The following is a 13,381-nucleotide window of genomic DNA, read 5'->3' as shown; positions in this document are numbered from 1 at the left end:
ACATTTTTGACAAACACCCCGTAATTCCGAAACAGATATCGATGTGCGGTTTTCACCATCATGTTCTTAATAAAAATTGAGCTCCAGACACTGATATTAGTTTTCGTATATCTGCTGTAGAAAAGGGTGTTTTAAAAGCGTCTAAAATTGGCCCATCCTGTACATAGAGTCGATTCGCTGTGTTCGGTACGTTGCGAATCGATGTCGTCTATCGCTTTTATACCGCAATTACGGTCGCTTGCGATAAATCGACTCGTATATGTTACGCGTTCGGAATCAATAACGTTCAATTTTAAGCCTGTAAAACCGGGCGCGATATCTCGAATGGGTATTCGCGCCAACCGCGGTGGTCTAGCTTTGCAGTGGACAGGCTACCAGGTATGACAGATTTAACAAAAATGTTTTTTTTTCAAACGTCACAAAAGTATTAATTTTTGCGAGGTGATCTTAGTATAGAAAAATCACTTATTATTACGCAAAAAATTTTTTATATTATTTGCAACGTTTTAAAGAAACATAGCATGTTTTATTCGGAGTAAAAATTACTTTTTGTAGCTCGCCTGTAATGCAACAGATTATACAGATTATAATCCTTGTTTTTTCTTTATTGTTTTTCGTGGTTCCAATTTTCGGAATCGGACACTAGTTAGGTGACTAGTTTGCGCACATAGCACGCCCACTTATGGCCTCTAAAATTGTGCACAGCGCCTGACCGGCACAGTTATTAGAGAGATATCGGAAAACCGAATAGCGTCATCCAGTATTTACGCGTACCTTATCATGGTTAGGATATCAATTTTTAACGCAGCACCCGCTAATAACGTTACCGCCTGACGTAATTTGCGGATGAATTACACCCAAGCGCTCTTTCTAAATAACCTCTGATAACGTCTGATAACGTTTAAAAATTGCTTAAATGGGCATGTGCGGGTATTTGACAACCGGAGCCGGCCGGCGAGATCTTTTATTTTAGGTTATGTTTGAATTGTTTTGAATTATTGCTTTAGTTTTATTAGGTAATTTGATATTTAAGTAGCTGGGATTAGATTTAATTAAATAAATATGGCCCAAAATATGGATTCCACCTTTTCCAATACTAAAGAACCTATAAAGAGTCTTAGGTTTACAGCAGATGACGACTTAGCCCTTCTAAGAGAATTTGTTGCTTGTTGCCCTAAACCCACTGGCAGGCATTGAACAATAAAGCACTGGAAATAAGCACTTTAGCCCTTTAGTTTTAAAATACCTAGTAAACAAAACAATTTCAAAGTTTTAAATTCAAAGTTAGGTTAAGTTTAAATAGCGGACGCGACGCGATCAGAATTCTTTCCGATCCGATGACTATAAATGAAGAGAGTTAATACCACCTCACGTAAAGGAAATAACACCTGACCTTATTAACGTCCATGCACGCTATTCGGTTTAGCGATATCTCTCTATTACGCTGTTTATTGTTATTTTACGCGAGTTTATTTTTGCGCACAGGAAATTTTACTCGTTTGCACATCGTCATAAAAACAACTTTCGTACCACAAATTAGGGACAAGATTTTTATCTGTATACTTATAGGATACCTAATCTGTGGTAATGCCAAACATATAGGTAGGCTCGCCACATAAAGTACCATCTTTACTCCTAATAAAACAATATAATATTCTTAATAATTCTATTAACTGACGACCTGGCCTGGATGTTTTTGCAATAAAACCTCCAAAACAGTAGGCGGTAAATTTTTTCATATATATTTAAGACAATGGCAGTTCCGAGAAACGTACTTCACTTCGAAAAGTGAGTACTAAGGATGGTGTGCCGACGCGAGACGCCGACCAAAAAAGAAGAAAAATGGAACATGACAGCGCACGCATAATATTAAAATTCGTTTCTCACGACGATGGTACCGAAAGAGGTCGCCAATGAGCACGTGGGCGCTGCGACGTGATGCAACCCAAGACGGCGACGCCGATAATAAAAAAAACTGTCTCGTCAATCTTGACGACGAGATGGTGGAATTGTAGCTACACTAACGATATGTGAAAAGTCGCATACCATCAAAAGTAAAAAAGAAATTTGAGATTTTCATGCTATTATTATTATTTATTTTTAAACACTTTTTAAAATGTTCTGGTAATCGGTCTCTAAGGCATTGTTTATGCATTGTTTAATGACAAAGTTCTGGGTTCAAATGTCGCCGTATTTCCTACAACGTTATGTGAAAAAATTAGTGATAATGACGAGTCTTTGGATATTCTACAAGCTGCTGAAACTGCGCTATCCACGTTAGTGCCCGAGAAGTCGAAAAACTTATACGAGACCACCTACAACAACTTTGAAACCTGGGTCAAAGAAAAACATGTTGAGAATTTCACAGAAAAGGTATTGCTAGCCTGTTTCCTGAAATTATCCACTACCTTAAAGCCGTCAACTCTGTGGAGTAAATATTCGATGCTCCGCACCATGACTTACCTGAACAGAAACGTAGATATTAGCAAATTCACAAAGCTTATTGCATTTTTAAAAAGAAAGGCTTCCGGATATCAGGCAAAGAAATCAAAAGTATTTACAAATCTGGAAATAGAAAGCTTTATGAAAGAAGCCGATGACAAAGAATTCCTGTTAGCTAAAGTTGTCTTAATCGTTGGAGTATTTGGAGCATGTAGGAGGGAAGAAATGACGTTTTGACAGTAGATGCCATTAAAGATTGTCAGTCATTTATTAGTGTGAAGATTCCGAATACAAAAACTCATTTTCCAAGAGTGTTGACGATTACTGAGGGACCAATATATGGTATCAATTTCTTACATGTATTACCAGCATTGCCAGTACAAGAAATTTACTTATTCCGACTCCTACAATTTGCATTTCTCTTAGAGACGAAAAGTTGGATGCCTCTTGTATTCACTTTAATAATCTAAATAATTGTACCATTAAGATTTATAATAAATAAATATTTTAATTGTTTCTAACATTTTTTACTTTTATGCACTAGTGCCTAAAAGAATATCATTTCGAATCTCAAATAAATATCAAAAACTGTCAATTTCGAAACGCATTCACAAAAAGTCCTTTTTACTCCGAATAGAACACGCTATTTTTTCAAACGCCACAAATAATTTTTTAAGCAATTTCAAACGTTCCAAATAATACCTTGTATGTAATTAACAGATATGCCCTTAATGGAACTCGAAAACATATTTTTCCAGCAAGACAACAGCACCGCCTCTGAAAGCTGAAGTTAGCAGCAAATTTTTGCAGCCAATTTCAAGAATAATTGGATAGCTAACCAAGATCCCAGCCGTTGGCCGTCGAGGCCGCCTGACTTAGTGCCCATAGATCTAATCCTATGGATATATTTGCGGAAGAATAAAGGTTCCTTATTCTTCCGTATAATCTAGACAAGAATTAAAAATACTTAGCAGTTATGAGAGGGTATCTTTCACCCCACTGAGTTAATGAATTCCGCGAGAAATTTTCAAAAACTGTCCCGTCTGTCGATAACAGAAGAGGGTCGATATGTCGAACACCTGTAGCAAAATCTGATGTCTTGGTTTGCTATTTATTTTTATTGTTAATAAATATAGTTTAAATGTGTTGATGTTGGTTAAATATATTTTAAATTCTTATAAAATTCTGCATCTCTCATAGGAAATATTATTTTCGTTTTAATTGATGCTCACAGCTAGAATTTTTTTGCATTATTGCCGGTGCCGTTCAAAGCCTACTTATTTAAAGTGGGGAATTTTTATATACTCTATATCTCGAAGAGGAATCGAGCAAAATATCAAGTGTGTTATATTTTTGGAAAGGTAATTTTAAATTATTTTCAATAAATTAAAAATATACTTGTCCCATATAAAAAATCAAAGGGTGTCCCATATAAAAAATCAAATTTTCTGTTGATAATTCTTAAATTATTAATTTTAAAAAAATTATACTTAAACCATTAAATTCCACGTAAAAAGGTGCTTTGGAAATGTTTTCATAAAAATACAAAATTTTCCATAGCAAAAAAGTTACAGCGATTTTTTAAAAATGCATATTTTTGAAAAACACCTCGTAACTCCGAAACGGTAACAGATATCGATATGTGGTTTTCACCTTCATGTTTTTGACAAAAATTGAGCTCCAGACACCGATATTAGTTTTTGTCTATCTCCTATAGAAAAGGGTGTTTCCATTTAAAAGCGTCGAATTTGACCCATCCTGTACAGCAGCTCGGTGTACTGTCACTGGAGCCCACGGATGTCAGCAGAATTACAGGTGAAAGGTAGGTGTTGAGATTTCAAATGGTGAACATAAAAACCCTAAATAATATTGGTTGTCTTAGAAAAGAGCCTCAATTATAGAACGAGGACTAGCACAACGTGTAGGAGTTAATGAAGGTAATAAAGAAGGACTAATTAAATCTGAACTTTACCTCAACGAGGGTTTATGATGTCCAACGGGTAACTCTACACACGGACAACAGGAACGGATGTAATTCTGGACTGTTCTGTGCTACGGTCTGGATCGGTCTTCTTGCTCTACAATTACGAACAACCAAATAAGATTTAAGAAAGATAACACTCAACTAATCTTTCAACACCACGTGGGCGTGGAAAAGTCGAAAACCAGTCAACAATACGAATAAAAATCAGTTGAGCATTGACTTAGACTAGGCAGAAGAATTATAGCATACCTTGGAACTGTTCGGGGACTTCTTGGGCACGTGGAATCGGAATATCGGTCGGAAAAATTTGGCTATTTGATCTCTGACGGAAATTGGTCGGTGGTCCATGTAAACTCAACAAAATCCAACCACGTCTCTGACCAAAGGTGTTTCGGAAGCCTTAATCCTTCTTTACGAAGACCTGCTATTCAGCAACAGGGAATGCTTCACGAAACGGCAGCCAGTTCTTCACGACGATATTCTGACGGTGGATACACAAGAAGTGATGCAAGGATTCGATTTCCTTCACAAAATCAGATTTCTACCGGAAATCTCCCTCCAGGATATAGATAGAGAACTATACGTATATCTTGACTAGTCCAACTCACAAAAAAGGCATAAATAAAAAATGATGTTTTTCGTCAGCCATATTCCATATCCGGTCAATGAACGAACTAAACTCAGAAATTCCACAATTAAGAGAACGAATTGCACACTGCGATCCACATCAAAAATAACCAATTTAACTACGAAATTTTATCTGATAATTAAAAAAATTTCAATAACCAAAACAAAGGATAAATAAATCAAAAAACATCTGATTTGATCTGACAGTGACAAGTGACGGAGGTGATGATCAAAGATATAGAGAGATGGACAAAAAGCCTACTGCTAGTCGGCATCAGTGACAATTAGTGCAGCTGCAGCGCGGTGTATATCGGGTTGCATAATTGTAAAATTTATATAAAATAATATTTAACAATAAAATTATAGTAAACATGATGCAAAAATCATAGCTATTTGCGGTATTTTATGAGCTAGCACACAGAGGTCGTTGCGAGGAAATTTGACTGTTACAACTTTATGTCAGTTTAATAATATATTTTCGTACCTTTGTGCTTAGGCGTAAAAGTGCTTTACGTTTATGCCTAGGCATTAAAATGACTTTTTTATATTGTCAATCACGTCGCAAAAATTAATACTTTTGTGACGTTTGAAAAAAAAATAGTTTTGTACACTTTAGCGATATCTGAATATACAACAGAAACTTCAACCCTGGCTGTCATATCTGAGCTGCTCAATTTCTGATAGGAATGTCGTTACGACAGAAATTTATTTCGTCTCCTTTTTTTTCCTTTACGTAACCTACGCACAAAAGGATTTGTCTACTGATTAGAAGGTAAGTGTTAAAATGTCGTCCCTAACTTCAAATAACCGATTTATTTGGGAAGTCAGCGTCACCAAGCACCAGAGGCGTAACATACTAACATACAATTTTTAAATTAATTTCTGGAAAAATGTCTGAAAAGTTCTCGAAAATGATAAATACTTATTTGCGATATTGATTTTCCATTTTGGTTAATGTTATATTAAAAATATATATTTTTAAAAATCTCTACGAGCAACCATATATTCAACCATCCGGATATTTAGAATGGAAATAGTCAGTACAAGGCATTATTGACAAAAAATAAATATGTTGAGTAGATAGTTATTTGACTGAAATGATAAATTTGGGAACTTTTTATTTTTTTTTTAAATTAATCATAATTTTTTTCGAAAAAATGATGATAAAACTGTTTCTGTTGAACTTTTGATTTTGAAAAGCACGTCTATGACTATTCTTCATTGTAAGAAACTACTCAATATACTAGGAGATAGGAACAAAGTGTCGCTAATATGGATACCGGGACATGTCGACCTAGAGTGAAATGAACGTGCTGATTCCCTCGCCAAAAATGGTGCAGGGTCGCCATTCGTGGGCCCGGAACCGACACTTAGCGTACCAAAAAAATGTCGCAAGAGACAGGCGCTGTGAATGGGTTAGGGGTGCGACGTTTCGGGACTGGTATGACAGTCCCGGAATGGAACATGCCAAAACAATCCTAGCAGGGCCATCCAAACGTAAAACAGATGAACTCCTAAAGGCTGGTAGAAACGGAGCGCGTAAGCTTACTGCAGTATACACGGGCCACTGCCGGCTGAGATCACAGCTACAGAGGATGGGACTGGTGGAAGACGCCGAATGCCGACTCTGTATGGAAGATGAAGAAACAATGAAGCCCGTTATGCGTACCTGCCCCGCTGGGGGCAGGACCAGGTTTGAGGTGTTTGGGAAACCCACGCTAGAACCTATCAGACCTAGAAGACATATCACCCTCGGACATAACGGCATATGTTAAAAGGCTGGGTCTTGAGGGTGAACTTTAATGCTCTTTTTCTATTAAAGAGCTGGTTGAAAATGAGCCACAATAGACCCTCGCGGCCGCAATGGAGGGTCCCACTTGGGACCCACTTTTAGTCAAATACAAAAATACAATACAATGATGACAGGTATTGAAAATTTCGATTCCAAATATCTCGAGAACCATTACTCGTAGAGATTTTTACCAAGAGACCGATTTTACGTAAAAAAACGTCGTAAATATATATTTTTTTAGTAGTTACTCTCAGTAGTTTTATACAGGTACGGACGAAAAGTTATTATTCTTCAAACCAGTTAAAAAAAATATGTAGGTGGCGCCCTCTACAAACAGGGGTTACATTACAGAAGTCACATTACAGCCAATCGTCGCTGAGAAGAAGCACCTGAAGAAGATCACCCATTTAGTTAATAATTTTTTTTTGGTAAAATTTGAAAAAAGAAACTCCTTCTCGACGCCACTGGTGGCTGTCACGCTCTTCCTTGCCTACCTGAGATCACGCGGGTGGCAACCCGTACCTATGGACCCTGTGGCGGTTATATAGTTTTGAGAAATACCCGACTAAACGGTAATGTTTTAATTTTTTATTGTCACCCCCGGAGAATGGAGTGGCGAGTGATGGGGCGATTTTTTACGCCTTGTCAGGGACAAGCGCCGGCCGAGAGGAAGAGTCAGACACGATTCTGAAAAAAAACGAGAAAAAAAATGTGTCGTCGTATATCTCGGACATTTTAAAACCATTCAAGGTTTGTTTAATGTAGGGTTTTCATAGAAAATTTTTGAAATTCAGAACAAGAAGTGAGCAAAATAAAAAACGCTAACTCACCAAAGTACACCAATATACTGTACTTTTAACAATTGGCGCGCGTTTCGCTAACGATGTTAGCAACATCATCATTTAGTTTTAATCATCTGCTTGCTGATGGTCAGCGAAACGCGCTTCTAGTGTTAAAAATAAAGTGTTTTGGTGTATTGTGATGAATAGTGTTTTTATTTGCTGTTGTAACACCAAAGGTTCTATCACAGTTTAAAGAATATTATATGTATATATTCTTTAAACTGTGGTTCTATATATTATGTACCTTAAAGAGGAAACGCATTTAAAGATAGTTGAAAGAGTAGTCCTTTGCTTTTGTGAGTAATACAAATAACGTCAAAATTGGTTTTCGTCAAAATATCGTTTTGGCCTCAAATTCAAAAAATTTCCATACCGTTTTAGAGTAATTAAAAAAATAATTAATTAATTTTTTAAATTAAAAATTAATTAACTATTTTTTTAAATTAATTAAAATTAGTAAATAATTTTTTAATTAATTAAAAATTGGTTAATTATTTTTAATTAATTAAAAATTAATTAATCGTTTTTAATTAATTAATTATTTTAATTAAATTAAAACTTAATTAATTATTTTTAATTAATTAAAAATTAATTAATTACTTTTTATTTAATTAAAAAATATCTAATTGGATTTTTCCTAAAAATCAAAACCGTTTCTATGGCAATATAATTTCGTTCATTCTCTGATAGATTGTTATTGATAGAATTCTAATTAACGTCTTATTTCTGCTGTTTTAAGCCGACATAAAATGTCTTCTGTCGTTTCTTCTCCAGATACAAAATCTGCACATGGCTTCGTCCGTTAAATAATTCCATTTTGACCCTTAGAATACGGTTGCCAACTTTCAAAACAAAAAATAGAGGACGATAGGGTTTAAAAAAGAGGCACAGGCGAAACATTTTTTGAAACTTAGCCTAAATGTCTAGAATTTACCAAAAAGTTATGCCAACAGTACGCGATTGAAGATCTTTCTTGCAAATATTTATACTCAAAACTTATTAAAATAAGACAAACAACTTTAACAAAACTTTTTTTTTCAAAACATAAGTTAACAGTAAGTAAACAGAAAATAGTTAAACATGTTCATCGCTTCCACAAATATTTCTTGTACATAAATATTTCTTCAATTTATTTTCAGTACAAACGAGTGGGCAAAAGACATAGATTAACAGTTTTTTAAAGCATTGTGGCGATACACGAATATTTTTTAAATTTTGAGTTTGGTATGTAAAAATTGGCGCCGAGAGGCACGTATAGCCGCCCATACTAAAATATGTTAATAATCAATTATCTGAAAAACTGCGACTTTGACTGATTTTGATGTTATTACAAAATCTGTTGCAAATATTATTCCTAATCTTAAATTGAAAACCGCGTTTCGCTAGCTACTGTAATTTTGGAGTTACGATTTTTTAAAATTTTTAACCCCCTTCCATACCCCCTTACCAACACCCCACCCCCACCAAAAACTAATGGCCAGATTCTCGGGTGCCACAGTATTTTTGTGCCAAATTTGGTTAAAATCGGTTTAGCGGTTTTTGAGTTATCGTGTTACAGACGGACAGACAGACAGACAAACGGACAGATAGACAGACAGACAGACACCATGAAAATATTTTGTGTTTAGGTCATTTATGACCCAAATAACTCACTTTGAGTGAAATTAAAAAAACTTTTTTTTGCCGACCTTAATAGCCTACCATACCTGTTGGTATGGTCGGCTAAAAAAGAGGACTTTTTCAATACGTGAGAAAAAAGGACAGTGAGATCAAAAAGAGAACTGTCCTCTGGAATAGAGGTCACAACCCTAACTTAGAATAATCCTAAAATTGTAATGTATAAACTGAAGTTTGTTCCTTATCGTCTACCGATGTTTGCCTTTTGAACTGAGATTCATATTACCCCTTTTCCATGCTCCGATTTTACACAAAATTCTTAAAAAAAATTTAAAATGTAATATACCAAATACCCTGCGAATGCGATAAATTTTACATTGGTGAAACATCTAGACCCTTAAATGTTAGAATTAAAGAACATAAAGATTATTTAAGAAAGGGAGATTTTCACAAATCTAAGATTTGTCAGCATTCATGGGACACAGGGCACAGAATAAATTTTAATAACGCCAAAATTATAATGAAAGAAGCGATAGCCTCTAAAAGAAAAATAAAAGACGCCTTTTTAATTCAATCTAATAAAAATAAATGTATTGCTCATGCATCTGTAGATGTTAGTAATGTATGGCAATCGCTTCTTTGATTTTAAAGAACATTACATAAATAAACATAACATACGTGAAATTTAAAAATAATCATACAGAAAGTTTGGGCTTTTTGATTTTACCATATTAAGTAATTATCAGGTAGTAATTGTTAATTTTGAAGTTTAACTTAATATAATGTCATTTTAACAGAACGTCAACGATTTCTTGTAGACGTATCTGTTTTAAAAAGTAAAGTGTTCTCGAATAGTTCAATTTAAATATTTTAAATAGTTTTTTTCTTGATTCTTTATATTTTTTTGCTTCCGACGACGGAAAGAGAAAACTTTCCGAAACGTTAAGCATTTTTTTCTTTGTCAGGCAAATTTTTATTACTGCAAACACAACTTCTGACAAGCAGCGTCCGTTTAGGTTTAACGCAGAAGTGTTTACAAAAAATAACTATTTTATTTTGTAGATTTTTCTTGCAGTGCAGTGGCGAAAAACCCATAAGGATTTTTTTGGATAGATGAATCCGCCACATAGGTATAGACATTTTTTACAAAATTCTTCACATCACCTTTTTTTATTTCTCGACATTGAGAGCAACCACTCGATGTGGGTGTACATTCAGGTAGGGAAAAATCAGTGGGGAGCCGCTGGCCGTTGCCCAATGGCGTACGGTCGCACTTTTCCCATTTTTAACGCATTATTAATAATAATGACGTGACAAAGCGTGGCGTCAAGATCCTTGCCAGATTGGATCGGACAAATTGATATCTCGTGCAAAAGCGACAGCTAAATTAGTACTACTTTCTCTGCCTGGCTGACTGCTCCAAGCGCATACAGGGTGGTCCAAATTCATATCTCGATATTAAAAAAACGTGATATTATTTGCCCATTTCTTTTTATCTATTTCATTTTGACAATTATTACTATTAACTACACTCACAGCAACGAAAAACGGGCACATTAAGATTTTGATGTATTTTTTAAGTTTAATATATTTTGTTCTAGTGGGCCGATTTTGATGATTTTTTAAGAAATAGGTAGCTAAATTATTTGACTTTTTAGTATCTCTTTCTAAATTAAAAATGAAAGTTGCCATCTGTCAATTATACGGGGAAAACAAAATGTTGATATTTTGGTGGAAGTTTGAAACACCCTTTGGAATATGTTAAGACAGCAAAAAATGTAAAAAGTATTTTATCATCTAGGTACATCCTTTCTCGGTAGTTTGCTTTTTAATTCATCTCAATAGCTTTATTTTTGTTGGAGATATTCGCTTTCGAAGAAGACACCAATATTTTTTCGTAATTTTTATATTAAAACCTATGATTAAAACCATACCTTTGTTTTTTTAACCAAAAATGAAATATCGAGAAAAGATGCACCTTTTTTAACATATTCCACAGGGTGTTACCAATGTGTTACCAACTTTTACCAAAATATCAACATTTTGTGTTGCCTCGTATAATTTTTTACGATAAAAACGTTTTTTCTACGACTAGCCTAAAAAACTCGTTCGAAAACTTTTGTACACTCGTTCGACTTGTGGGTCTTGCCTGCGGCTCGAGCCAACAAACTGTCGAACTCGTGTGCAGAACGTCGTTTTCGAAACTCGTTGTTTAATATACTATTTTTTTTTTGTAAAATGCCACCAGTCAACAATGCAGTCCAGACTTTTTTACTCCCAAAGAAATAGTATCTTACCCTAAAATTTACCAATTGATTAACAAAAATATCAACACATGATCAGCGACACTGATCTTGGTCTTGGTTTCTGTATAACAATCAACGACACCAAGACTAGCGTTATTAGATTTGCAAGACTCACGCATTTTATCATATTCTTTATTTACATCTCATTTTTCATAGATAATTAAAACAAAAATAACATATAATATACCCAATATTGCTAACAAAATCTATCAAAAAAAAATTAAAAACATAGTTGTTTACGTAACATACAAAAGAACAACATTAAGTCTTGATAAAACAAGGAAACTTTTTGCTCAAGATCAGGCCATTCAAATTACGACAAGAAAATCATAACAATATAAATGATTCTTATTCTTAATCAGCTTAATGATCTAAAGGCTTATTAGGAAAAATAACCGAAGAATAATCAAAAATATTATAATATTTAGAATAATGTTATTACCTAAAAATAATATTCAGACTGTCAATAAAAATCAAATCTCTACTAACCGATAGTAATTTTATCGTTTGAAATAAATTGTATTTCAAAATGTTTATGAATATTGTTACACTTTAAGACATATTTTTTTCAAACTAAAATTGAAGGATCGAGAAGAAAAACATGATAAGCGCCATTTTACTAATTTTACAGGAAAGCTGGTGATTATCGGGTTCTTTCTGTGTATTCTAGATTTTTACTAGGCATAATATCATAGGATTTAACAACTTATTGCCCTGCAGAGTTTATACATTTTGTAGGGACCAGTTAGACGCTACTATAATATTGTAAAATCCTAAAATTAAGAAATTGGTACTTATCAAGCTTTCCCCTGGATCCTTCAATTATTAAAATCAACATAAAATAATCAACATTTAGTAAAAATATAGTATTTTTATAAACTCACCTCACGTAAAGGGACTTTGAGGGGTATTATCCTTGTTCCCGAAATGCACTTTCCCACAGGCGTGTAATCACGCCACCTACGAAAATACTAACTTTACCACGACAAAAACACTAATTTTATTGGAACAAAAACATACAGTCAATTTTTTTTATTTAAAATGTGAATAAAAATTTAACAAAAAATCGAAACATATTTTCAGCGCTTGTGGCGCCACCTCTGAGAAAATTGGTCAAGCTACAACACCCAAAAAGTAGAATTCTGTAAAAAGATATCTATCCCACCTTATATGGCATAATATTGAAATAAATCCCTAAAATTATTTATTAATATTATTGTTAAGTTCTTTTGTGTGTTTTTTAAATAAATTACTGTTTTAAACATATTTTAAATCAATTTAACATCAATATCTACCTCTTTCGCAATATTCTACATAGTTTTCATCAGCTGATTGTCAAAACATATTTATAGAAATTTGGTCAGAACATTGAAACTAATTTTAAAAACATATCTAATGCTTACCCATCAGGAATCTTATTTCTTTTTGACATAATTTTAACGTTTTGCGCTAATTTTAACCACCAAAACATAAACAAACAAAATTAACAAAAATTGTACACTAGACACTAAAGTAGAAAATTTAAGGTTATGAAAAAATGAAAAGTAATTGCATAGTTGTTCTGAAACTCTGCACTAGGTGGGGCTTAATGATTTATTTTATTTTGCCGGATAATTTTAAAATTTTAGGATGTAATTTGGATAATTAGAAAGCCTTGAATTTCAGTTTATGCAAAAATAAAATAAAATTACTAGGTACTACTAAAAAAGCCTTTATTAACAGTTCTAACTAAATAATAAATATAAATGCGTATAATCTCAAAGACTACAAG

General features: G+C 33.8%; 1 protein-coding gene across 1 annotated transcript in view; it reads right to left on the bottom strand.

Annotated features, from left to right (window-relative positions):
- Positions 1–13,162, bottom strand: part of LOC115877797 (RNA/RNP complex-1-interacting phosphatase) — a 145,616-nt gene extending 132,454 nt beyond the window's left edge. Inside the window, exons 1-2 of the mRNA XM_030894111.1 lie at positions 13,014–13,162; positions 12,495–12,570 (exon numbers count right to left, since the gene is read on the bottom strand). Coding sequence (XP_030749971.1) covers positions 12,495–12,570; positions 13,014–13,081 — 144 coding nt within the window. The 5' untranslated portion in view covers positions 13,082–13,162. The remainder of the gene's footprint in view (positions 1–12,494; positions 12,571–13,013) is intronic.
- Between the last annotated feature and the right edge of the window lie 219 nt (positions 13,163–13,381).

The sequence above is a fragment of the Sitophilus oryzae genome, unplaced genomic scaffold (assembly GCF_002938485.1).
Source record: "Sitophilus oryzae breed Bouriz unplaced genomic scaffold, Soryzae_2.0 scaffold_1499_pilon_pilon, whole genome shotgun sequence".
In the NCBI taxonomy this organism is placed as follows: Eukaryota; Metazoa; Arthropoda; class Insecta; order Coleoptera; family Curculionidae; genus Sitophilus; species Sitophilus oryzae.
The sequence above is the reverse complement of the archived record's forward strand: the minus strand, read 5'-3'. Positions and strand labels throughout refer to the sequence as shown.